Source organism: Emydura macquarii, unplaced genomic scaffold (genome assembly GCF_026122565.2).
Source record: "Emydura macquarii macquarii isolate MOO-44397 ecotype Brisbane River unplaced genomic scaffold, CSIRO-AGI_Emac_v2 contig_2432, whole genome shotgun sequence".
Taxonomy (NCBI): domain Eukaryota; kingdom Metazoa; phylum Chordata; order Testudines; family Chelidae; genus Emydura; species Emydura macquarii.
In genome coordinates, this window is record NW_027132569.1 from 1,267,410 (window position 1) to 1,292,273 (window position 24,864).

At 40.3% G+C, this 24,864-nt stretch overlaps 2 protein-coding genes across 5 annotated transcripts; one reads left to right on the forward strand and one right to left on the reverse strand.

The window, feature by feature from the left end:
- Positions 1-1,602: 1,602 nt before the first annotated feature.
- Positions 1,603-10,046, forward strand: LOC137162591 (bucky ball-like). 4 transcript variants are annotated; one of them, XM_067562483.1, is made up of 6 exons: positions 1,603-1,631; positions 2,611-2,766; positions 4,476-6,410; positions 7,855-7,980; positions 8,754-8,879; positions 9,706-10,046. In XM_067562483.1, the coding sequence occupies exons 2-6, from the start codon at positions 2,619-2,621 to the stop codon at positions 9,741-9,743; spliced, it is 2,373 nt and encodes a 790-aa protein (XP_067418584.1). In that variant the 5' UTR covers positions 1,603-1,631; positions 2,611-2,618; the 3' UTR covers positions 9,744-10,046. The 4 variants fall into 4 exon arrangements, with proteins under 4 accessions (XP_067418584.1, XP_067418585.1, XP_067418586.1 ...); XM_067562484.1 differs by lacking the exon at positions 1,603-1,631 and adding an exon at positions 1,644-1,661; XM_067562482.1 differs by lacking the exon at positions 1,603-1,631 and adding an exon at positions 1,671-1,941.
- Positions 10,047-15,925: 5,879 nt separating this feature from the next.
- Positions 15,926-24,540, reverse strand: RP9 (RP9 pre-mRNA splicing factor). Its single transcript, XM_067562486.1, has 6 exons — positions 24,206-24,540; positions 21,784-21,814; positions 21,047-21,176; positions 20,644-20,735; positions 17,797-17,858; positions 15,926-16,196 (listed from the first exon to the last, which is right to left on the reverse strand). Exons 1-6 carry the CDS (start codon positions 24,412-24,414, stop codon positions 16,001-16,003), a joined length of 720 nt encoding a protein of 239 aa, XP_067418587.1. The 5' UTR covers positions 24,415-24,540; the 3' UTR covers positions 15,926-16,000.
- Between the last annotated feature and the right edge of the window lie 324 nt (positions 24,541-24,864).

The window sequence follows — 24,864 nt, forward strand, 5'->3', positions numbered from 1 at the left end:
TCCTCTCGCTTGGGGCGCTGGGCTTGCCCGGGCAGCGGGTCCCTGGTGCTGCAGCAGCAGCAGCAGCAGCAAGGCGGGAAGCTGTCGGGGCAGCAAGGGTGGGTGGGAGAGAAGACAAGAGACGCCTACAGTTATTGCCCAAGCATGGGAAAAATAAATAAATAAAATAATAAATGTTCCCTTCTTGGTAGGTGCCCTCTGGGCCTTGAGCCGTCAGAGTTTGCCATTTCCTGGGGTTGAAAAAGAAAACGGAAGCTAAGAGGCTTGCATATTGACAGGACTCCAGGAGTTGGGGCTTTAAAAATCAAATATGAAACTTGTGATCAAATCGAAAGATTTGGTAACGCTGTGTGAACTAAGGAAGAGAGGAGAGAGGGAGAGACCTAATGGAGCGGTCTGAGGAGAGTGAAATCGTAGCTCCTGGCCATGCAGAGCTCATTCTGTGATTGGGCTTCTCTAGGGGAAAGGACAAAGCTGACCACAATAGTGTAAGGCCGCAAAAAAAAAATAAAATAAAATAAAAAAATAAGGGGGGGAAGGGGGGGAGTTGCCCACTGAGGGCTTGTCTACACTTGCGCTTATGGTGGCAAAACTTTTTGTTGTTGAGGGGTGTGAAAAAACATCCTGCTGAGCAACATACATTTTATCAGTATAAGCGTGAGTGTAGACAGCGCTATGTCAGCGGGAGAGCTCTAGCTACATAGCTACCGCTGCTCAGTTAGGTGGTTTTATTATGTTGGTGAAAGAACTCCCTCTCTACATAAGTAAGGCTCATGCTTATGATGTTGCTCAGTGGGGTGTTTTTCTCACACCCCTGAGCAACAAAAGTTTTGCCCACATAAGCACAAGTGTAAATAAGCCCTGAGATATAGAGACTTCAGTTCATCCATCCACATCCTTCCTGTCTCATGTGAGTCAGTCTCTTCCCTCCTCACATCACAAATTTCTCCCTGTCCTCTCACTATCCCTGCCAAAAATGATAGGCTAGTGGTGCTCTGATTCATTGAGAAGATGTTATCTCAAGTAGTGAAGTGACACAGTTAAAATTCCCACATTTTTAGATATCCATGGCTGGATTTGTACTCTAGTCATTTTTCTATCATTAATTTTCATACATTTCAAGTAGTGGAGTATATTTTATTGGAGCACACACTCCTCCCTGCTTGAGTGGGTGGGGTGTGAATTTCAGTTGTCCAACTCCCTATGTTGACATAAGTAAGCTCTCTTACTTTTGTTAGTATTAACAGTGACAAATTAAATCAATAAATAAAATTTGACATCAACTTTTTTCATGCTTTCTGAGGATTTTTTTTGCAAAAAGATTCTGTTTTGAACTACAACTTTAAGTATAGTGTTGATCATATTTTGCTTTTATCTGCAATTTGCATCAGTTAGGTCCCAATTCTTATACATGTGGAATATAAAGCACTTGGAAGTGTTTGCAGAATTGGGGTACTGGTACTTTGTGTCCTCTGCCCAAGGGTTGGGGTACTTGCTGCTCTTCCTGCCCCCTCCATTAGTTACCATGCCCACTGATTGATGGAAAAAGGTCCCCCCTGCATCGCAGTTAAATGAGCCACAGGTGGTGAAGGGAGTGGAAAGTGGTAATTGTGTTCCATAAACAAGGTGAGGTGAGCGTGTGACTAGTCTCTTGCTGGGCTGTAAGCAGCAGCATGGACCTTAGTTTTGGGAGGACTTTGATGGGGGAGGAATAGCTTATCTTTGTAGGGCTTGTTTTCTTCAAAGGCCAAACTAGCCTTTTGGGTGTTTGGTTTAGAAAAATGGGTGCAGTAAGGGGATCATGTAGGTTTGTGGGGGCTAGTTAATCTGTATTATAGAGAGTGTGTTCTACCTAGCTGGCATCTGGAGTAAAGAGGACTCTGCAGTCCCTGAGTGCTTTCATTTCTTGTGAGGAATGAGTTGTGTACCAGTCTGTAACAGGTTGTTGGTTCATCTTTTATTGTTAGTGACTTTTTTTAAGTCTCTAGTTTGTCAAAATGTCTGCCTCACTTCATGCTAGCTAAAGCCCACTGTTTTACTTTCTAATCCTCTTTCTTCCCCCTCCCTCTCTTCCCCCCCCCCCCACTTGTAAACTAATTGTGGATAGCAGGGTGCTTCTTGTGAAGGTTGTTTCAGAGGGCCTGGTGTTATATAATTTATTACAAGGCTTAACTCTGGTCATTGAAAAAATTCTACTGTTTTTTAACTGACTCTAGAGAAGAATGGATGAAGCTCATTTCTTGGCTATATTGATGAGAAGTGTGCATAAGGACTGTCTTTTTGTCATGTGGTAGTGGCTGTTTAGTGAGACAAATGACAAATTCTTGGTTTTGTAGCAAAATCAGTCTAGATACTAATGGGGATAGAAATGAAAACAAGTAAAAATCCTCAGGATAATCAGTTCCACTGGTGTGGAAGAACGCTTTTTGGTTGGTTGGGGTGGTTTTGTTTTTTTTTTTGTTTGTTTTGTGTTTTTGGTGAATTTGGACATTTGTCTGTTTTATCCCTGCAGTACAGAGATAAACTTGTGACTTGTTCAGGAATGGAGTGATCTGTCATGTTACTTGGCAGTTTTAAAGTCGGTAATCCTGATCACTTGTTGCCTTTCAGCTTAAAAAATGAACACTGCTCCAGCTTCAGAAAGTGGACCATATCCCACAAACAACACAAGACCCTTTTTTTATGCACAGCCAACAACTCAACAACCTTTCCCAAATCCATGGTACCTCAGTCATGTGTATAATCCATACTGCGTACCTGCACCAGGTAAGGCAAAATAGAGCCATCTGAGAAATTTTTAATTACTGCTAGAGGGAAGGAAAGGCAAATTTTATCCTTTCAGCTGTTGTGTAACTTTTGTATTTCCCCCTAATATCATGGAGGTTAGAATTTAGTGTATAAACTGAAGGTGTCTCTTACAATATGCTCTCCTTGTCTATTTGTTCAGCTATATTGTAAACTGGTGTTGTGATGTCTGTTTTGTTCATGAGTGAGGTAGCACCAAATTACCTGGACAAGAAAAATAGATTTTTATTAGGAAGAGTTTTGATAAACAGAAGCAGGCAGTTTCAGCAACTGGCAACAATGGGAAAGCCCATTTATAATGGGATTACTACTATGCTATTTGCCTATGAGGAATTTTGAGTGAAATCAGTTTGGCGAACTTTATTCAATACAGAAAACGTGACATAACTCAGAACTGAACTTTAGGATAGTTCTATCTTTGAAACCTTATTGAATGAGTGCCCTGGGGTGGTAAGTGTCTTATTTACAGTTTGTAGAGAATGAACATTGATGAACAGACTGACTTGTCCAAAGTCCTTCAGGAAGAATTGAGCTGAAATAGAAACTCTCAGTGAACTCCCAGTCTCCAACCAGTTTTGTGTTTGGGACCATTGTCCCACTGTGGTGCCTCTTAAAAGGCTGCATGGCACAGCTTGGACTCAAGTGTCTAGACTCAAGTGGAGGAAAATGTCACTTGAGCATTGTCAGGAATGTCTACTAAGATATTTGGTTTAAAAACTAAACTATTGATTTGATATTGCACTTCTGATTAGACATCATGTACATTCTCCCTAATGGGTGCAGGGACTACTATTGTACGGTTGCTGTTGAGACAACTTGGGGTTCAAGAGAAACTGCAAATGCCTCATTGAAATGTACAGCAAAATCCTCCAAACCCCTAGTGCCTTAAGACTATGACCAAAGGATGTGGGGGAGGGGAGAAAATTGTATGGAGGATTTTTAAAAATTGGGTGGGTTTTTTTAATATCCTATGTGCTGTAAGAGCAGGGCACAGGGAGAGTTGAGAACATTATGCCTGAAGCATAACTAAATACACAAGGCAGTAAAGCTATGTAAATCTTGTTTCTAGTAATATGTGAGTATAATCTGGCTCTACAAGAGGCTGTCCATAGTAGTTTTCATTGCTATTGCTGCCTTGCTGTTTAGTTCTGGGTAATATGAGACTGCATAGCTTCAATGCAAACTTCTAGTCAACAACTTGCACTCTTATTAAAATACTCAAACACATTTTAAGAGTACATACGATTTCTCAATAAGTGCTGAGTATCTTAAAATACATATATTACGTGGATTTCTAACTCTAGTTAGAGCTGTCCTTTAAAAGGCATAATAATAGAAGGTAACTTGGTAGATTAAAAGCTCCAGCAGTTTTGAATGGCAAATTAAATCTCGTACTCCAGGGCATAAACCAAACTAATTAGAAAGAAGTGTAGCTTATAGGCATGTACCCTGTGATTGCCAACCTATGAGGTTCTTGCACTTTCCTCTTAGTATTTGGTATTGGCCAGTGTTGGAGGTGGGATATTTAACTAGATATACTACTGGTCTGGGCTGATATGGCAGTTCCTATGTACCTAATGTATTCTGATGACTTTCAGCTCTTATTTAAGAAGACTGTGCTGCTATATAGACACATGCATGTCTCTCTTCTCCCTCTTCAATATCTCTAGGTTTCAGAGGTGGAAATCCTTATCTTCCATTTTATTCTGTTGCACTACATGAGTACCCTGGATATTTTGTTCCACAGCATCCCATGCACACAAGAGTTAACAGAAGACCTTATTTTAATGTTCCCCCAACCTCCCCTATGTTTTATCATGCAACACGATTTAGACATTATAGTAGCCCTGGGAAAAGAACAGAGACCAAAGAAACACAGACTGATCCTAGACAGCCTGAAAACAAACCAAAAAAGCATCAGGATCTCCGTACAGAAACGAAAGGCTGTGATGCAGGAAATATGGCTTCTGTTTCTTCTGGTATTGGTACAGAAACTGAAAGTACTTCAGTGAAACAAGATTTAGCTGGCTCTTCTCTTGTGCCAGAGAGAGACTTTCATAATAAGGCCTCTTCAAGCACTGCACAGTATAGAAACATTCCTTCAGGAAGCTATGCTTTTGAGAAAGAAGAGGTCAGAATAGAGTATGGAAATGGCTCGCCGGCAATTCAGCTATGGAAGTCCTTTAAGGAAACCATTCCTCTGTATGATGTGGCAAGTGGTAAACCAGTCCCAGAGAATATCATGCAACGTGACTTGTTTTCTGTTAGCTCTTGTGAAGGGGTAATATATAGCCCTCATGAAAGAGAGGAATTGGTGTCATGTGCTTCTTACTCAGATGAGCGAAAAACTGCTCTCCCTTTGAAGCAGAGTGGTGAAGAAAGGCAGGAAAAAGAGGTCCACAATAATGAAGTAAAATTAGATGAAGAAAAGCAGGGAAATGCAAGCCAAAGAGCACAATCTCCTCTGGATGAAACCAAGGCAATACAAATTGCTGAGCTGGCCAGAACTGTTAGTGATGATAAGCTAGTAGCAAGGCAGAATGTGCTGTCGAAAAAATCAAGCTTGACAAGATCTTCTGCTTCAAAAGCTTCTGAAGAGGAGTCTAACCTTGTCCAGCAAGCAGGATTATTTTCATCCAGTATGGAAATAACAAATGACTCAAATCTACAGCAGAAAAAGCTAAATCAGAGCCACAGTACAACCACTGAAAGTCAGATAACGTTGGATAAAAGCTTATGGTGTGATGAATCAGTTGAGAAGTATGTTCCTTCTGACAGCTGGCTAGCTCGTGTGGATGACATGGATGCTAACTACAACTATGATATGTGTTTACCACAAAGGAAACGTCAAAGTGTACTTGATCAGTCTTCTGATGAATTGTCTTCTAAAGATGAAGGATCATCAATTGATAATGTACCAGTGTCCTATTTTTTCCCTGACTGTGTGCTTCAGAAGAGCATGTACACTTTCCAAAAAAGAACAGAGGGCTCAGAGAGAGAGAGAATTAAAAGTGGTGGCTCCCTTAATGAAGATGAAGTGGTAGGAAGGGTGCAGACCAATGTTGTCAATAGGCAGAACTTCAAAAGCTGTTCAAAGGTGAAGATTAAAGATATGGCCAGCAGAGGTAGAAAGATTGGAGTCCTCCCTAGATCTTCTAGTCAGAAGAAAATCTACTCCCTCAAGAAAAAAGCTGCTAAAAGTGTCTCTCTGTCAGGGGCTGAAGACTCTGAAGAATACTCTGTGACCGAGGAAGAGAGTGAAGATGATGATGATGATCTGGATGAAGTTGAATATTTCTTTCAAGAAACCACTCCATATGGAACCTTGACCCCTGGTAAAGGCAGTTTTTACCGACAGATTGGCAAGAGGGTGCTTTGGAAACCACCTAAAAAAGTCATACCAGCTCAGTTGATTAGCTGGCCTCCTCAGGAGAAAATAAAAACACAAAATGGGTTCTGTGAAACCACTGATCTGGCTTATAAATCAAGGGAGAAGGAACAGGATAAGGTTGTGCACAGTGACTATGGGTACTATGGAAAAAAGAGGCTTGCAGCAAAACAAGAGGTCTCTGACCACAAGAGAACATCACAGAAGTCTTCAAGAGGTGAGTTAATGTGTCTGGGATAAAAGTGGTGTTGAATCATAATTTGGAGGGCTTTGCAACATGTGTTGATTCTCATTCTAACTGCTAGCTGTATTCCCTAAAACTGGAGAGAGAATGCTGTCGCTTTCATAAGTGACTTAAAGAATTGTAGCACTTCTGGCCTTTAGGTAAGGAACTATAGTAACCTATTATTTTTGCCTCGTGCATAGTCAGCAAACGTGTTGGCTAAGGCTAAATGTGAAATTTTTACTACTAGTAAACATGTAGAACACTTTTTTTAACCCAACGTTGAGCTAGTAGTGATGTCAGTTAGTAAACAAATTAAATGGGGATCAATCCACAGTGTAATCTTTTTTTCTTGGATAATACATTTGTGCATTTAATAAGCTAAAAGTGTAGTGAAAAGTCACTTGTTTTTCTGCTGTCAAATGGCATCTTGAAATTAATCTCTCACTTGTGTGAACACTGAGTACCCTACCCCCATGTTACAAAATGGGCTTAGTTACGGTGGGGAAACTTTCTTATAAACTGATGACAATAGCTGATATAAACATGTTTCCTGTATTCATAGCAGGAGAGTAGAGGCCACTCAAAACAGAGCGCTGCCCCTCAAATTTGGCCCAACTGCTCCTCTGTGATGACTACAGTGGGGGGTGGCCAGGCCAGATTTGAGTGATTGATGTAGCTTAGTACGTGGGTTTACCACGCAACTCAGATTTGGCCGAGCTGCCCCTCCATTATGACTGAGGGGTGGCTGAGCCAAATCTGCTACACTCAGTAGCTGTCTAGCTTGCTTAAAAGTAGTGGAACCTCTGCAGGAGAGCCAAAATATTGAAACTTCAGGTAAACTATTGCTTCCTTTTAATCTAACTTGTTGAAGACCACTAAATAGTTCTAGCATACTTTAGCAAAACTTTAAACTGAATTATGATTTTAAACTCATCTTGGTCTGGGCGAGAATATTTCCTTTATCTGGAAACAAAGACAAGTGAAGTCCACTTCAGTTATTTGAGCTCCTGTGACTGGACAGTGATAAGTCTGTTAGCTACAGTAGTTCTGCTCTTGCTTGCTTCAAAAGCACTGCTACAAAAGGCCATGATAGTCTAGTATAATCAAGCAGTAATTGCTTCCATGTGAGGTTTTACACCCCTTTCACAATATCAAACTTGGTCATACATGAAGGTATATGACAAACATGCATATTGAGTCTAACGAACAACATAAAGCCATAAACTGGTGCCTAGCTACCAGTGATTGATACCATATAAATATTTTAGATAAAAATAAAAACGTTGTTGCTGTAGAAGGTAATGGACCTCAAATACTGGCCTCAGTGGAGGACATTTTGCCACTGTATTGTAGGTGAGCTATTACAATAGTTTGGTAATGTTGGTTACAGTAGATGCTTATTGATATCATTAAAACATCTTAATGTTTTAATTAGGAAGATTAATAAAGGAAAACATGGGGATAATACCTGATGAGTATTGGATTAGAAGTGGTGCTAAACCCAAGTTTGCCAGCCTGATACGTGGTAGACTATCACCCCCAACCAAAAGCAAAGAACAAGGTACAGCTGATTTCTTGTCACACCCAAATTCCCCTTTCCTCAAATATTCAAAAGAAACTGTTTTCAGCAGAATACTGTGCTATTTTGATGGGATTTTTAACTAGGCTTTGAAGGAAATACATGTTGGTTGGTTGTGTTCTAGCTCCATGATTACGCTCAGATCAGTAGAGCTCTGCAGATATCCACTTTAGAGCCACGGATCGTATTTGTGGATTGTGGATCAGATGCGGATACAAGTTTTGTATCCGTTCAGGGGTCTACAGATAATCTATAAATCTGACAGTTCTGGGGGGAGGGGTGTAATATTATACCACTGTGTGCATATACGTGTATATAATATAGAGTTGGGACAGACTACTTTTTTTAAAAGCTACAGCTGTAAATCTGAATGTGGCAAGAAATGATGCCTTTTATCCATGCAGACTTAAGAACTATGCAGCAATACATGTAGTATTAAAGATACTTCGTAAACCTGGCCTAGCTAGACATAACTTTTCTCTACACCCTCAGCAGCAGTTTTACTCTCTTGATAAGTGAATTCTGTAGCTAAACCTCAGGATCGCCTATGCAGATGCTACATTTTAGAGAATGTTGGCAATAGCTATTGATCCACCCTAACTGTACAGAGTGGCAAAAGAGTGTGTACGGAAGGGAAAGGGCACTTACTTCAATAAAGGGAAAGAGTAACAGTTATTAAATAACCTGTCTTGGTAAAATTAAATATTTTGAACTGCTTGAAAAAGTAATAACACTACTTCTATTTGGTCATTCAGGTAATCTGCCTTTGGATGAACCAAAGAGGAAAAGAATAGGCAAGCCCCCTTACAAACGTAGAGATACAAGATGTGAGGCAGAAGACACTGACGTGTGGGAAATGACTAAATGCAGTGCACACAAAGGTTAGCATATTATTATGTGCCATAAACACTAGGTATGTTCTAGTAATAACTCTAATCTTATGGTCTTTTTTTCTCTTGGATTATCCACATTCAAAATTTGAGTACATTTAGATATTACACGCACTCCTTGGCCATAAACCAACTTTTTGACCCCCTCATTCTATTGCAAAGCATTTTTCTGTCCTTAAATTACATGCTTCCAAATTTTTATTTTAAAAAAGTGGTTGGCATTTAATATCATATTAATGATGCTATAAAAGCTTTTTTTTGAAGACTGTGTAAGATCTGGAGCAGGGACTTACCTTTAAAAAAAGACAAAATACAGATGAAAGATAATGGGAGAGATGTAACAAACTCAAGTGATTTGAACAGTTAGATTGGCACGTTTTAATTTCAAGGTCTTCAGTCTTAAAATAATTCATGTGCTCTAATGTGACTGTGAGTTGAGTAGAGGTCTGTGGGTATTGGAAGCTAGCCCAAAGATGTGGGGCTCTCTTATGGGACACTTGGTGGGGGAGAGCATAGTTGCTTGACCTAATGGAGGAGGAAGACTGTTCACATGTAGAGAATGGTATGAGGGGTTAAAAATGTCTCCCACCTGAAACAGGTCTTCCACAATAACAAACCAACTTAAAAAAATCAATTTTCCAATCATCTGTACTGCAGAGCTGATGGGACTTGAGTATGTCTCAATCTTTCCGTTTACTGCCTGCAATAGTATGGCTTACTTGCTGGCTGCCTATTTTAAAGGAAGACTTCACTTCACTTCAAACATCAGTGAAGGGAAAGTGCATAAAACTAAATCTCATTTTTTTTTTTTTTTAAGGGTGTGGAGCGAAGAGGTCTCTCTACAAAAGAAGATAATCTGACTATTGCAAATGCTAGGGGAAAATCTAATTTATTACAAATGCTGGGGGAAGAACACAAATGTACTTAAGTTGCAGGTCTCTTAATCTTTAACATGAGTCCATAACTAGATTTTTTTTTCTATAAATATCTTTGTAAGCTACTATGCACAGTTAAAGGGTAAGAAATAACACTGTGTAAAGACTTTGAATACACGCTATAAAATATATTGAATAAAAGGAACACCTGAAATAAAGCACTCTAAATTGTAAATAGCACACTCACTTATTGCTTTTAGGCAATAAAGTTAACAGAATTGCACTGATGTGTGGGTTTTCTTTCCTGAATACTGAAGCACAAACCCTAAGGTAGGGATGGGTTGTCTATACTAGTAAACACTTAAGCAACTGCACTTACTCTCCTATATTCCTACTACCTTGTTCTAAACTCTGTGCTAACTGCAAAGCTTGTTTGTGTAATCTAATTTCAATGCTGCTTTTCAGCGGTCAAGACTTCAAGTAACTAAATTTGGCTATCTTCAGCAAATAGAGTGGGGATGATTTGTCAGTGCTCTTTCAAGAGTTCGGCCATGGTTTTCACAGAGGTTCTCTCTCCTGTAGGAAAACTAGATCTGATAGCTGAAGGATTAGTCTTCAATGAGACTACTAATGACAAAACAACTCTTTAGAATTCAGCTTTTTTCCAGTTCCTAAACCAAAGAATCTTATATTTAGTAAAAACCCCAACAGCTCTATATGAATTTGCTGCTTTATGTAATGATAGCTTTACAGACATGGAGATTGTGGCTCTCTAGCCAGAGAGCATGTATAGTTTTTAACAATGAGGGGATTCCCAGCACTCTGCTTTTAAGGGAAAACTTTTGCAGATGTCATCTTGTCTCTGCTGCTGCAGCCACCGGTCTCATACAGACAATATATTTAACTCTGAATTTGGGTACACTTGACATGGACCTAACACTAATTTAATACTTAAATTCTCTTCTGTTATCCTAAAAATTACTTAATCCTGGCAGACTTATAAAATGCTATGTAACTACACATGTACTCCACATGGCTTCCTTGCATGTTTAAAATACACACTGCTACCAAAACAGTTCAGTGAGAGGTATGGGAATAGAACAAATCACTGGGGGCACTTCAAAACATCTCAGAAGCAGTGGATTCTGGGAGCTGAGCAGAAATGCATGGAAGAGAGATGCAGAAGATACTTAAATTTCAATGGCTCAGAACTGTGCTAGTGTGGCCATGGGCCAAAATTGCAGTGGTTTAGCATACAAATCAGCATGAAATAGACCCTGACTGCCCTTCAGAAAGCTGTAGAGGGAGATCTAGTGATCTGATTCAGCTAGGTACCTAACCAGGTTGGCATGTCTAACTTAAGTCACCTTGTTGACCTTATAGGCACAAGGATGGCAGAAAATCAGGTAAACAGCCTGTTTGTACAGCCTTATCTATACTGCCATTTTAGGCAGTAACTCAAATATAGGCTTATAACTATTGCTATGTTGCATTTTACTTTTGGGGACTTCAAGAAACCCTACACTTGCAGGACAGCTGAAGAGAAAATTATCTTTCTGGCATAGAAGGAACAAGCAGACCCTTGAGATTCCAACACTGCATGCTTTGTTGGACAAACTTGTTGCCTCTAACTCAATTTCTAAAAGCTACGTGTTACTAGCTAAATCCTCTGTCAGAGGGTGGGTAGGGTATAATCACCAAACCTTATTTCAATGGAGGCTTTACATGTCAAATTTTAATTCTGCATCTTCACATTGTATGGCAGAAGGCTTATGCATGCTTGGTGGTATACAATTTCTCCCATTTCATTGTTTTAAGAAGTTTGTTCTTAGGGTCTGGGTAAAAAGACCACATTACAGCTGTTTCAATTAAAGGAAGAAAATGTAAGATCTACTGATAAATATATTCTTTGCATGCTAACTATTGATCTGCTAAGGAAAGACAGGTATGTTGCATAACACAAAGTTCTTCCACAGCACAAATTCTTGGAGCTGGTTTGTTGTGATAGTTGGCTATTAATCAACCATTTTGCAATGCCAAAGTAATCTCTGACCTAACGCAATTTTAAGTAGCTTATGTTCTAATTTTGTCCGTGCATACAGAACATAAATATCCCTACTCCAAGGATCTGTGTTTTCTGTTGAGCTCTGGTAGTGCCAGAACAGCTCACTAGGAAAAAATATTTAGATAAGCAGACCCAAGACATTTGTTACGATGATCCCTAGCTCTATGGTCTGGTAGGGATGTTAAGATACTTTTCTTTTTTTTTTGTTTAGTCATGGAAATATTTCATAATTCTAGCACTTATAAGTAACATGACAAACCAGAATCTACAGGTGGAAGAGACAACACTTGTTGAAAGCTTCATTCTCTTCATGAAATGAAATGTAATTAATTACCAAGGGGTCAAGTGCCTTAAATAAGTAAATGGTTACACAGAGGTAGATGTGTTGCTCAATGTAACTTAATTGAATTGTTCCATAGTGGTTCTCTTCTCCCTTCCTGCACTAGAAAGGAACATTAGTTATTTATTCTGACCTGCATAATATATAGCACTTCAGTCAGGAATTCCTGCCTTTTGCCCCCCGTGATTGAACTAGAGCATCCTAGAAATTTGTGACTTCAGAGTTCATGGGTTAGAGTAGAGTCCTCAAAACATCTTCTCCCTGTTCAAGTACATAAGAGGCAGCTAAAGCAGTTTTCAACTTTGTATTCAATAAACAATTGGCCTTCTGTAACCTCTTGCATGAAGGTCTTTCCCAGACAAGAAATTGGTCTTAGTGCTCTTCTCTAAACCCTCTCCAAATTTTCAGCATTGTTTTTGAAATGTGATTGCTATAGCCCAGCCGTGGCATCAGTCATGTCTGCAACTTGTTTAGCTTGTCACAATATGACATTGGAAGTTCATGTTTGATTATCTACAGGGCCTCTTATATCCTTAACTGAGTCACTGTTTTTGAGACTAGTTCCCTACTTTGTAAATATTGACTATATTCTCTAGTCCTATTGATAAAGCTCTTTCATTTGGCTCTATTAAAACGTTTGAGTCACATCATCCTGTAGCTGTGATTTGTTCTCATTTTTCTCTGTATCATCTATGAACTCTATCACTAATGATGATATATTCCAGCTCTCAAATTAAAACTGTAAATAGCAGTAGGCTGACAATAAATCCGCAGGGAAAACGACCACCTCTTGATGCCTATTAACAATTATTTTGTCAGTGAGCTACTTTTCCATTACTATTAAGTGCTCTATATTTATGTAGAGTGAGAATATTCTCACTTTGCATACAGAACGCTACTACATTATTCTGCTGAGTTTATATGGCCATAGCTGAGTGAGATGAGAGATTAAAATCTGTCTTCTAGCACTGTGGAAACATTAAATATTTAATAAAGCTTAACCTTTACAAGAGAAGAAAAGCAACCAGCACCAGCTCTGTGAAAGATATACATAAAGGGATAGGGTTAATGGGATGAAGTTTTTTTTATAAAGAAACCTTACTATAGCTTTCAGGATAAGTTTCCAAACAATCTCTGAGGAAAGATTCAATGATGAACAAGAAGTTTCTGGAATTTTAAAGGTTGGGTTTGCTGTAGGAAATTGTTGCAAGACCTCCCCCAGAAGCTATTTGTCACTGCTCATGCAGTTTGTTATTTGTAGTGTGGTGGCTTTTCATACTTACCTTCACTCAACTGTGCTGCAAGCAAGTGGATGCTTTGCTGACAACTCTTGTATCTCTACTGCAAAGGGGGAGATCAATTAAGCCATATCTCAGGCTGTTCCAACTTCTAAGGCTTCTGCTGAAGAAACTAGGGTTTTATCCGCCTGTCATAGTTATCCAATCATAGAGCATTCCTGCACTATTGATAGACACAAATAAGTAACATTAACTTTGCATATAGATGAATTGTTTACTAAATTCTAGTAGAGAAAATACCCTGTATGTGCTTTTGGAATATTTACTTTAGGGCATTAAGATAACTTCATCTAAAAAGTTATATTGATTTTATAGAGGCTTATGCACAATTGTGATGACAAGTGACTAACTACATGGTCTATGCTTCAGATTTGGAAGAGGTCTTGTAAAGAAGAAATAAGTTTGTTCCCCTTTTAGTTCCTTTGTTACTATTGATATAAAAGTGTAATGGGGAAAAAAGAGCAGGTCTCTTATTCTAAGTAGGGCTTTTCTACCCTGTTTCTTCCAGAAAGATACTGTGGATGACTGGAAAGGTAATAGTAGGTTTATGATAAGCAGATTTCACCTACTTAGTATACTTCTCGCTATTTATTCAGATAGTTTAAACAATTAATTCCAATGCCTGAAAATTATGCAGCAAGAAAGAAGTATTTTGTTAAAAGTTCACCATTCTTATCCCCTTTCATTGTAGGCTCAGAAAGCTTTCATGCCAAGCTGACCCCAGATTTGTATTTTTTAACCTGTACTAAAATATTAGAGTGAAATCCAGGCATCACTAAACTCAACATTGTCAGGATTTCACACGTGCCATGAACAAGGCAGATGCAGCTTTACCACCTGATAGCTGCTCACTATCGTGTGGGGTTCGTAAATCGTAGTGGGGTTCGTAAGTTTGGGTTTACCTCCACCAGCTAATATGCTAAAGGTACAACTACCTTGTCTAAGATCAGATTTTAACACTCCTTTTTCCTTCTAGTGAAGGAAAGGTTCAGTTCTATATCTAAGGCCTCATCCAAAACAAAGAAAAAACAGCTTTGACATTTCTGGTATTTTCAGTGTAGTAAATTTTCAGAGCTTCTTTCATTGTCATAAAGCAGTTCTAAAGCATCCACAGACAAAACCCCCTTTTCCCTTGCAGGTTACCTTTAAACACCTAGACTCCCTGCAATCAGAGGTTCACATCACAGTGAGATCAGTTTAGCCATATATCTTGCAGAGGGAGATATGTTTGGTATTATATCGTTTACTGTTGTACAGATCTTTCCATCCTGTCTGCGCTGTGAGGTTATTAAAGACCCCATGGACCTTTTTGTAAAAGTAGGCATTTGTCCTCATGTCCTTGTCCAAAGATTCCCCTCTTCCAGGCTGCTTTTCTTTGCTACATTTCTATAGTACTAGCTGTATAAACTTGTAAAACATTTTGGGATCCTTCCATGTATTGATACAAGGATATTCTTTGTATTTTTCCACATCAACAATGGTTCACAAAATATTACTGCATTAAATATTTTACTAAATATGTAAAATTAGAACACGTTTAAAGTTACTTCCCCAAACCTTTTTAGAAACAAACATGTATCAGTACAACACAGATAGCGAATGATGTTCAGAAGAACATTGTTACCCATTCCATTTCAAACATGAATACTGCTTTTTAAGCAATGAAATGCTAGTTTTTGTAAGGAAAATTAGTGGGGGAGTGGTGGTGTGATTTAGCAAGAGTTTTTCACAGTTGAAGCCCAATTTTGTAGTTCACAGGATTACTTTAATGAGTAGATGTTGGTCAATGTTGCAGAGTATGACTCAGAAATAATGTTGAAATTACAGAATTGAGCTATGCTTCAATTCAATTAAATAAAAATAAACCTTGCTAACAATACATTTTGGCTTTAAAGTAAAAACCCTTCATTAAGTCACGTTTTTCCTTATGTCACATATTTTAAAGCCTTGCCAATGTGGGATGATCAGACCAAACATCAGCATGTGGGGAAGATACAGTACAGCCTGATTACACTTAGCTTGGATATAACAACATTAATTGTTGTTTGCTGTAAATGGAGAGTCCTAAAATGTTTCAATGCTATGCACAGTATAAACTACAATTCCCATTATAGTGAAGCTCTGTGTTTAATTAAATTGTGTTATGGGGTAAACATTACCTCACTGGGGGTTCTGCTGTACTCTGATGAAATTTGTTAGCAGTCCCTTAAGTGGGGGTGGTTTTTCTGGCTGTTTTACCACGTGCAGCATAATAGTGAGGCTTTATCAGCCATCAGATGATCATAAGCCCACATTTCACAGTACATAGGTATGTTTAAATAAAATCATTCTTTGTTAAACAGCCATAATTGAGCTCATCCTTGCTTGCTGCACCAATGCAGAAAAGAATGGCATAAATGGGACATTAGACATATCTGTTTGTATGTTCTCCCAGACTATTACAAAGCCCTTTTTGATTGTTTCTTCCTCATTCTTTGGATGTTTCCTTACAGTTCACAATCCGGGAACAAGAAGCACATAGGAGGTGACTGCTGTCAGTCAGACTCTGACTTCTCATTTGATTTAGAAGCTTTGTGCTTTCTTTTCTTTTTCTTCTTTTTTTCCTTTTTCTTTTTCTCCTTCTTTTTCTTCTTCTTGTGTTTCTCTTTACATTCTGAGGAACTGGAGCTGCCACTACTTCCATATTCATCTGAAGTAGAATCTTCCAGCAATTGCTTCAACTGCTGTATCCTAAATACACAAAAATTAATGTGAAAGAGAATCTGTTCTCTCTATGTCTGAAGCAGTATACTCTAAAAAGTGAATGATAGAGTAGACTTGTAAGAACTGGTCACCAGGTTATCTTGGGGGAGGATCTCTGACTATGCAAATACCTCCCTTCAAGGTATAGACAGAGTCCAAGTTATGGCTTTCTGAACTCAATACCACACTCTTGTTTTCAGCCAGGCATTTGTCCAACTCAAGGGTTTTTCTATCCTGTGGGTGGTGTGGTTGATAAAAGGAGAGCCTCTACTACTACCCAGCAAAAGCAGTTATTTGATTTTTTTTTTCTTTTAATATTTATACAGTGTACTCAGAGACAACAGTTAGTGTGCCCCAGTACCAAATTTTATACTACTACTACCTGACATGCAGGTGCATTCGGGGATGAATAAATTATGAGATTCTATGACAGTGATTGAGAGGGAGAAGTCACTGGTATCACTGACATAAAAAGCAGGTTCTCTTTTAGCAAAACAAAGTTACTGAGGCAAAAAAAACCCCTGTTCTGTTCCATGCTAGGATGGATTCTGAACAGATAAGGAAAGTCTCTTTACTTACTTGATTACTTCTATTTGGCACCATCCATTTCAACTTTGTCTGTATTTTTTTTAAAACACATGCAACTAGTGATCTGCAACTACACTGCACCCTATCCCTTAAGCTCAAATGTTGATCGGACATTACTCACCAGTGAACCTCCCAGTGCAAGGAGTAAGAAAGAGAATTAAATGGTGGTGCTCTATTTAGGCTATGTTCAGACTGACGGTGGCAAAATCGCCGCCACCAGATCGATCTTTCTTGATCGATTGAGCGGTCAGTGAGACCTGCTCAATCAATCAGGAAGTCGACTGAGTAAGTCCACCCCCTCAAGTAGCGTAGCACTGAGCCGAGTCAGCTCAGCGCAGTGAGAACAGCACGCACAAGGGAAGCAGAGCAGTCGATGTCAGTTATGCAAACTACTCTGCATAGTTTGCGTAACTCCCGTCGACTGCTGCCGAATTGTGCAGTAGGTGTGAACCAGCCCTTACTGAATTACAATCTAATAGTAGGAATAAGAGCCACATTTTTCAAACATGGGTACCTAAAGCTAGCTTCCTGACTTGTTATTGAGGTATCTAAATAAAATCAACCTGGTTTTCAGAATTGCTGAGAAATCTCAATGAAGTCAACTGGAGCTGTGAGTGCTCAGCATCTCTGAAAATCGGACCATTTTTATTAAAGACGTAAAAAATAGATTTAGGAGCCTTCCATGTTTGAAAATGAGGGCACTAATGGACACGTCTATTTTTTGAACATGCTGTTTTAGGAATCATTAAATATAAATCACTTTGATTTCTGAGCAACAAGTAAAATGCCCAGTGTTTATTAAAAAAGGAGAAATGATACCTCCTCTTCTGCATTAGCTGTTTATTAAAATATAAAGGTTACCATTCAAAATTAACTTTTGTTTGGAGATGGTGAGTTGAACAGTGAAGGAACTTTTGCTCATAATATCTAATTTTCACAGCATAAAATCAAATTAAAGGCTTACATTTATAGTAAATTACATTTTTTGAGATACACTTACCTCATTTCTTTTTCATGGCGCTTATTTTCCCTTATTACATCATACATGGGGTCTTCATGTGCCTTTGAGAAAAGGAAAGTCCAGAATCAGTAAAAGAGACTACCACTGGCACATGTATTCATGACACTTTCCTACCATGAAAAAATCAAACCCAACAAATATTTATTCCAATGGAAGAGTCTCAACTAGTACTCAGCAAGCTTTCAATTCACAAGGATACACTGACGTCATTGCAAACCTTTTGGTGAACTTGGGCTCATTTTTAGTATCAGGAAAGGTTTATGCAACTCTAATCCGAAGACTATGTAGCTGACTGCATAGGCTCTCCTTGCCTACAACACCTCTCCTCCTACAACTGGGGACAATCTTCTATAGGTGCTCAAATAGTATAATGATATGAGACATAAAAATGGTTACAAATAAATTAGAAGTGCTGTTGAAATCCTGAAATAATCTTAAATATGCCTCTATAACACACTTTAACCTTCCTTTTCCACTACCTCCCTTTTCAATCACTGTGGAAAATAGTCATCCTGCCTCTGAGTCAGAGCAATAAACTGGGCATCATCCTCTACTCAGATTTCTCTCTCAGTCCTCATATTCGTGCAATGTCTAAATCTTGCAGATTTTTTTTGCATAACATCTCTAAGACATGGCTTTTCCGATCCAGCCACACAGCTACAACTCTTGTCCAGGCTCTTTTTACTCACATCTTGATTACTGCAACATCCTTTTCTCTGGCCTTGACAAACGCAATCTAACCCCACTCATATCCATTCAGAATGCTGCTGCAAAGATCATTCTCCTAGTTCGTTGCTCTCACCATGTCACCCCCTCTTTGTATCCCTCCATTGGCTCCTTCTTCTCTACTGCAGCATCAAACATACGCTGTTTGTCTTCACATTCAAGACTCACTTCCATCCTAATTCTATCATCTCTCATTCACTATTGAAATGTTTACTCCCATCTCTGATTGGCCCTTGATGCCAGCCTCCACTGTCCACTTGTTACATTTTCATACAAACACCATCGTGCTTTCTCCCATGCTACCTCTCATGCTCCCCGTAAATATCCGCAAAACTTCCTCATTATCTTCCTCAGGCCTGCCGATGGGCAGTGGGAGGGGAGCAAAGGGGGCAATTGCCTGGGCCATGGGCGACGGGTGAGCTTCCCCTCGGGGAGGCTAGGCTTCCCATCCCACCTCTTCCACCCGTGGCCCCGCCGACCATCCACTCTGTCTCAGACTCCGTTCCCACCTCTGCTCGGCCTGCTCACTCCCCCTTCTCCCCCATCCTTTCTCTCCTTCCCGCTCACCCCCTCTTCTCCGTTTGGCCTTCTCACTACCATGTCCCTCCTTCCCGCTCAACCCCCCCCACCGTCACTTGCTGTGTGCGTCCTTTCTCTCCTTCCCCACTCACCCCCCTTCTGCTGCTTGCTGCCTCCCTCCTTACCCCCTACACACTCAGTCCCCCTGGCTCTTGCTCACCACCTGGAGGAAGGAGGGGGTGGAACAGAGGGGGACTGAGTGGCGCGGGGGGAGGGACATGGCAGCGAGTGGGTAGAGCGGATGGGGGCAGGGCCTGGGGTGGAGTGGGTTGGAGTATGGGCAGGGCTGCGGGTGGAAGAAGTGGGATGGGGAGCTAACCTCCCAAGGGGCAGCTTCACATGCCACCCATGGTCGTAAACCTCAGCCATCCTTTTCTAGGAGGGCGGGGGCCATTGACTGTTCTGCCCTGGGGCCTGGAATTACTGTTGGTGGGCCTGATCCTCCTTCAAAACCCATTTTTTCTGTGATGCCTCAAACAACCTGACCAGTTAGTACACTGGGTGTGCTGAAACCACCGCCTCTCATGTTGAACAATATTGTCTAATTGTTTCCTTGTACTCCCCATCTGTCTGCATTGTATCATCTGTTGTCTCTTGTCTAAACTCCTGGGGGAAGGGGTCATCTTTTTGTTCTGTGTTTGTACAGCACCAAGCACAAGAGGGTCTATCCTAGGCACCATGGTAATAAAAATAAAAATAATCTTCCAATTTTTTTCTTGGTTATCCTCTACCACTATTTCTATGGTCAAGCTGTATTGCAGAGTCACCTGTACATTAGCATTAAGGACAATAGCTAATAAGCATCAGCATTCAAAGCCCATACATGGAAGGCATTTCATCCGTCCATACTTAAAATAGGAAGCTAGCTTCTTCCTTAAATTTGATTCCCAACCCCCCACCCTTACTAATTCTACCAAAACAATCCCCCTAAAAATGTACATAGCCTATCTCATCCCAGGATAGAATTTTTCTGTGAAATGTAAGACAAATCACATGGAAGTTTTACAGATAAAGTATTTCTAAAATGTCTGCATCATTCACTCTTCATCTTCCTAATTTTCTTTTGGCTCCTCACTGCTCCAAAATGGCTTGGCCTACAAACTCATTTGACGCTGAGGTAATCCAAATCTCTTGATGTTACCTGTGCAACTCAACTTTGATTATCTGTTAATAGAGTTTTTGGTACATTGATATTTTATCATAAATAACTGATGTTGAAAAGATTAATTAAATATAATGGTTGAAACTTTCTTGAAAAGTTACAATTTATATGCAAATAATTATTTTCTTTTTAAAAAGTGGATTTTCTGCGAATTAGTAATACATTCAATTACATCTGTGTATGAAGAGAGAGATTTTTCTTTAATAATAGGATTATGGTCAGTTTTCAGCATCAATATGATACTAGACATAGCGGAAAATCTTTCATGGACCATAACCTAATATACTTTTTTTTCCACTTGCAAGATTATCCATCATCATTAATGAAAAATACAACCAATTCTGCAATATTTTACTTACTACTCTGAATTGTTCCAATTTCTGATTGCCTTTAATAAAGAATGGGCATTCTTTATCTCCTGTTCTGTGTCCATAACGTTTACATCTCCAACCTTTGATAAAACAGAAGCAAACAGAATTTGACTCAGCTCAGAACAGATTAAAAACATTAATAGAAAACATCTTTACATAATAGGAACAAAGTAAAAAAAACCAAACAAATTCATAGTTTGCAAAGCTACAAAAGTCTTCAAGTTACTGGCTGTTGTTATATCAATATGAAGTCAATCTATCTGGAATTCATCTTTTATACTACATTAACATAGTTATTTTTCTCCAAGATTTTTTTGCCTAAAGTCAAAGATTTATTTAAAAAAAAAAAAAAAAAAAGGCCCAATGAAATCTGGATACTTCTTACACTTACACTGCATAACTTTGACTTCTTTTCCTAACGGCATCCAGAGTCCCTTAGTTGGGGCATGAGCCAGGAATTCTCGGGCATGTTCATTGCCTGGTACATCAGGTATGCAGTCTTCTGGTTTAGTTTCATCTTCCTATAGAAATGGTAAGCTAAACAAAAACCCTATTTCCTCTATCTTATTTTAAAACCAATAATCCAATTGTACAAGAATATGTCATCATTTACTAATGGACCTACTTTCTTCCTGATATTCCTTTCCCCCTATATATTCATAAAAGATCTTAATTCTTTGACCCCTCTGAGTAACATTAACTCATTTTTATTTTTTGCTACCCTTAGCTTTTCCCTTGAAGCCTGAATATTCTTGCTGAATTGCTTCCCTCCTATTCCATTTAGTCCAGTAGTTGATTTAAATTAAAAGAACTAAACACTTTTAAACTTTTATTGATTTTCTCTTCTTTGTAATTTAATATAGTGATTATAACAGCCTTTATACATGGCTGCTTTTGTTTAAGTTGCAAACGCCTACTTTATGACTCCACGAATCTGGAATTCCACAAAAGATCATATGCTAATTTAATGTGATGTTAATGGCAAGGAAAGAGGGAATCAATCATACAACGTGAACCTGGTCCCCCCGAAGCCAATGGCAAAACTCCTATTGACATTAATGAACTCAGGCTTCCACCCAGTGTTTAAAGTTTCTTTTAAATACCAAACATTTATTATGATTTACTAACCTTAATTAGCCCTGGAGGAGGTTTCTCATAGCTGGAAAACAATACAAATATAGTTGTATTAACATTATTTCCAACAACTTAGCATCAGACAAATAAATGGACAAAACAAAGCCATTCAATGTGATAAAATTGAAAATTTCATATAACTTAAACATACTTAGCTTAAAGCTTTATTTAATTACAGTCTTTAAGAAGTGCAGTAGCCACAGTGCAGTACAGGGATGCAGAGTGAAGTGATGCTAGTGGTGTTTCTAAACAGCCAAAAGAAAATAAAAGCCTTCTGCAAGTCACACAATGCACACAAATGTGCAAACATGCTTTTGTTTTGTGTGTTTGCTTGGAACTGACAATTTCATTATGCTGCTTCACAGCACTGCTTAATGCATCCAATTGAGCCCTAGCTGCCAAAAAGTCTAGCAATGGCAAGGAAAATGACATCTTGCTGTTCCATATTTATTTTCTCCAACACTGAGTCATAAATATGTTCAACTGACAATGTAAACGCAAGACTTTTCTTGCTGCCAGCACTGCAAACTCAACCTAGTATAGGACAATCAGACTGTCTCTCTATTATTTTCAACGTCACCAATAACTAATCTGAAGACAAAGCATCAATGACAGTTTTGTTGATGACTCAGGAGGCTGTACTGCAACTATGTTGGATCAGCGGTGTTGACTGTAGAAAGAGAGACTTCTTTTTGTCCATACAGTGGGCAGGTATGACTTGGAAGACACCAATGGAGAAAATGCACACACAGGTGTTAAATGCCAAGGTATCATTTGATCATCTTCCTAACAAGAGCAACGTTTTGAGGGCTGTCTGGAGTAATTCACAACAGGAAATCCCTACTCTCACTATGAAGGAATTAAAATTAAATTATGAGTGCAGCCCATTATATTTCCACCCCACTCAACACCCTTTTCATAAACAAAAGCACACCCTCATTTTACAGCATCAGAGGAATCATTCAGCACATCTTAAGCCTTTTACATTGTAGATTTTTTCATTCACTCCAAAGGGATCCTGCTGACCATGCTTTGCTGCCAAACTACAGGTCCCACGCTTTCTTTGAAATATCACTTAAAAAACAAACAAGACAGATACAATTCAGGAAAGGAGTTGGACGAAAGGAGACTTTTTTAAAAGACACTGGATGATGGAAAAATTGTTACCTATCTTCATATAGCTGCCTTCTGTAAAATGGTCTTAGAAACTGGTGGACATAACAACAACAAATCCTGGACTATTTCTATGCAAAATGGGCCATATTTTAGAAGATCACTGCATACAGGTGCCCACCAGAAGACTTGTGCACAGCACTGGCTAAGCATTTTCCACTCTGCTTCAAGTTCCCTGGAGACCCCAAAGAGCCCAGAGAGGCTATGCTACAGGCCAGCCACAATAGTAGCCACAGAGTGGTATACCTTTCACTCTGCCAAAACCCAAATGAAAGACACAAAGTGTGACAACAGCCCAAAATGAGGCCATACAAATATTATTCATGCAGGGAAGTTAAAAAGCTGTGGGACTGATTCCTCAGTGTAGAGAACTCTACAGCATCAGCTTAATGATTCTGCATTTCTAATGTATATAACTTTCAACAACAAAAGTGAGGGGACACAGATTTGTGTGGAACTTGGGTAACTTTGGAACTAAGTTGAGCGACGTTCCACAAAAAGAGGGACACATGAGAGGCATGTTCTGGGATAGGTCCTACCAGATTTTGTAAATAAACCTCCTGCTCCAGCTTCATACACTGTTTATTCCTTTTTGGAGTAAAGGTAATGGGCATGGGGCTGTACATGGGGTTACTTCCAGCCAGGATTTGGGAGCACGTGAACACTGCCTTTGCAACATGTTGGATGGTACTTCCGTGCAAAGCAGAGCATGGCCCTTTGCCTCTAAAAAAAACAGCTCAAACTTCTGAAGTGCCACATTGGCAGTGATCAGCTGTAATTAGAAAGGAGCCGGCCGCACATGACATAATAAAACAAGCCCATTCCCATAATGCTGGCTCTTCTCCTCCCCTGTGTAATTTTCATTTCTAAAATGAAGGAGTGGATATATTTTAAATCTCAATAAAGACCAGAAGTCAGCTAACAACAAATGCCAGCCCTGCATTTCGATCGGGATGTTCAGTGCCCCCTCTCCCGGATCCAAGTTCAGCAGAGTATTCTGATCTCTCTGCAAACCCAGCGGAGGCGCTCAGAGACTAGGGTGATGGGCGTGTGGGTTCAGCCTGGCACAGAAATACGGGCTAGCGGCAAAACCGAGAACAGCCCCTCGGGACAGGCAGGCCCCAACTCGGCAATGACGGCTCAGCAACGGGAGGGGGCACTCGCCGGCAGCTCGCTAGCCCAGCCAGGGGCTCGTCCCGGGGCACGGGGATCAGGATTCCGCTCCCCCCAACCAACCCCTTACAAGGACTCCAGGTGCTGGATTTGCTGGATCTGCTGCACCTCCCGCCTCTTCCTCTTCTGCGCGTGCCGCTCCTGCTGCCTGCAGCCGCCGCTGCTGCCGCCTGCCAGGGGCTCGGACTGGCTGCTGCTGCTCCTCCTGTGCCGCTTGTGGCTGCGCCTCTCGGCGGGGGCGGCCTCGGCCTTCTCCCGTGCTCCCCGCCTCTGAGACATGGGGGCCCGGAGCTCGGACGGAGCCGAGCGAGCGAGCAACAGCAGCCCCTGCACCGACCAGCGCCTCCACCCACCCCCTTGCTGATTTGTTGCAGTTTCACTTGACTTGCTGCTTCCCAGCCCCGCTGCACCCGCGCAGCTGCAGGCAAAGCAGGGACTTCCTCTGGGCGGCTGGGCCTGGCTAATCCCAGGCAGCGCCCCCTCCTTCTCCAGCGCACGCGAAGGCCAGGCAGAGGGGCTCCCAGCGAAGGGGCTGCTGCGCCCCACCTCCTCCGGGCATAGATCCAGGGCCCCAGCATACTTTTTTTCTGGCCCAGTGCAAACTTTTAACCCGGCTCCCCTCCCATAATGGGGGTACTAGGGGTTGCAGCCTGGGCCGGCCCCCCCAGGGCCTCTGGGCCCGGGTAAAGTGTACCCTTTCTCTCCCCTCCACGTGGGGGCCCTGCATAG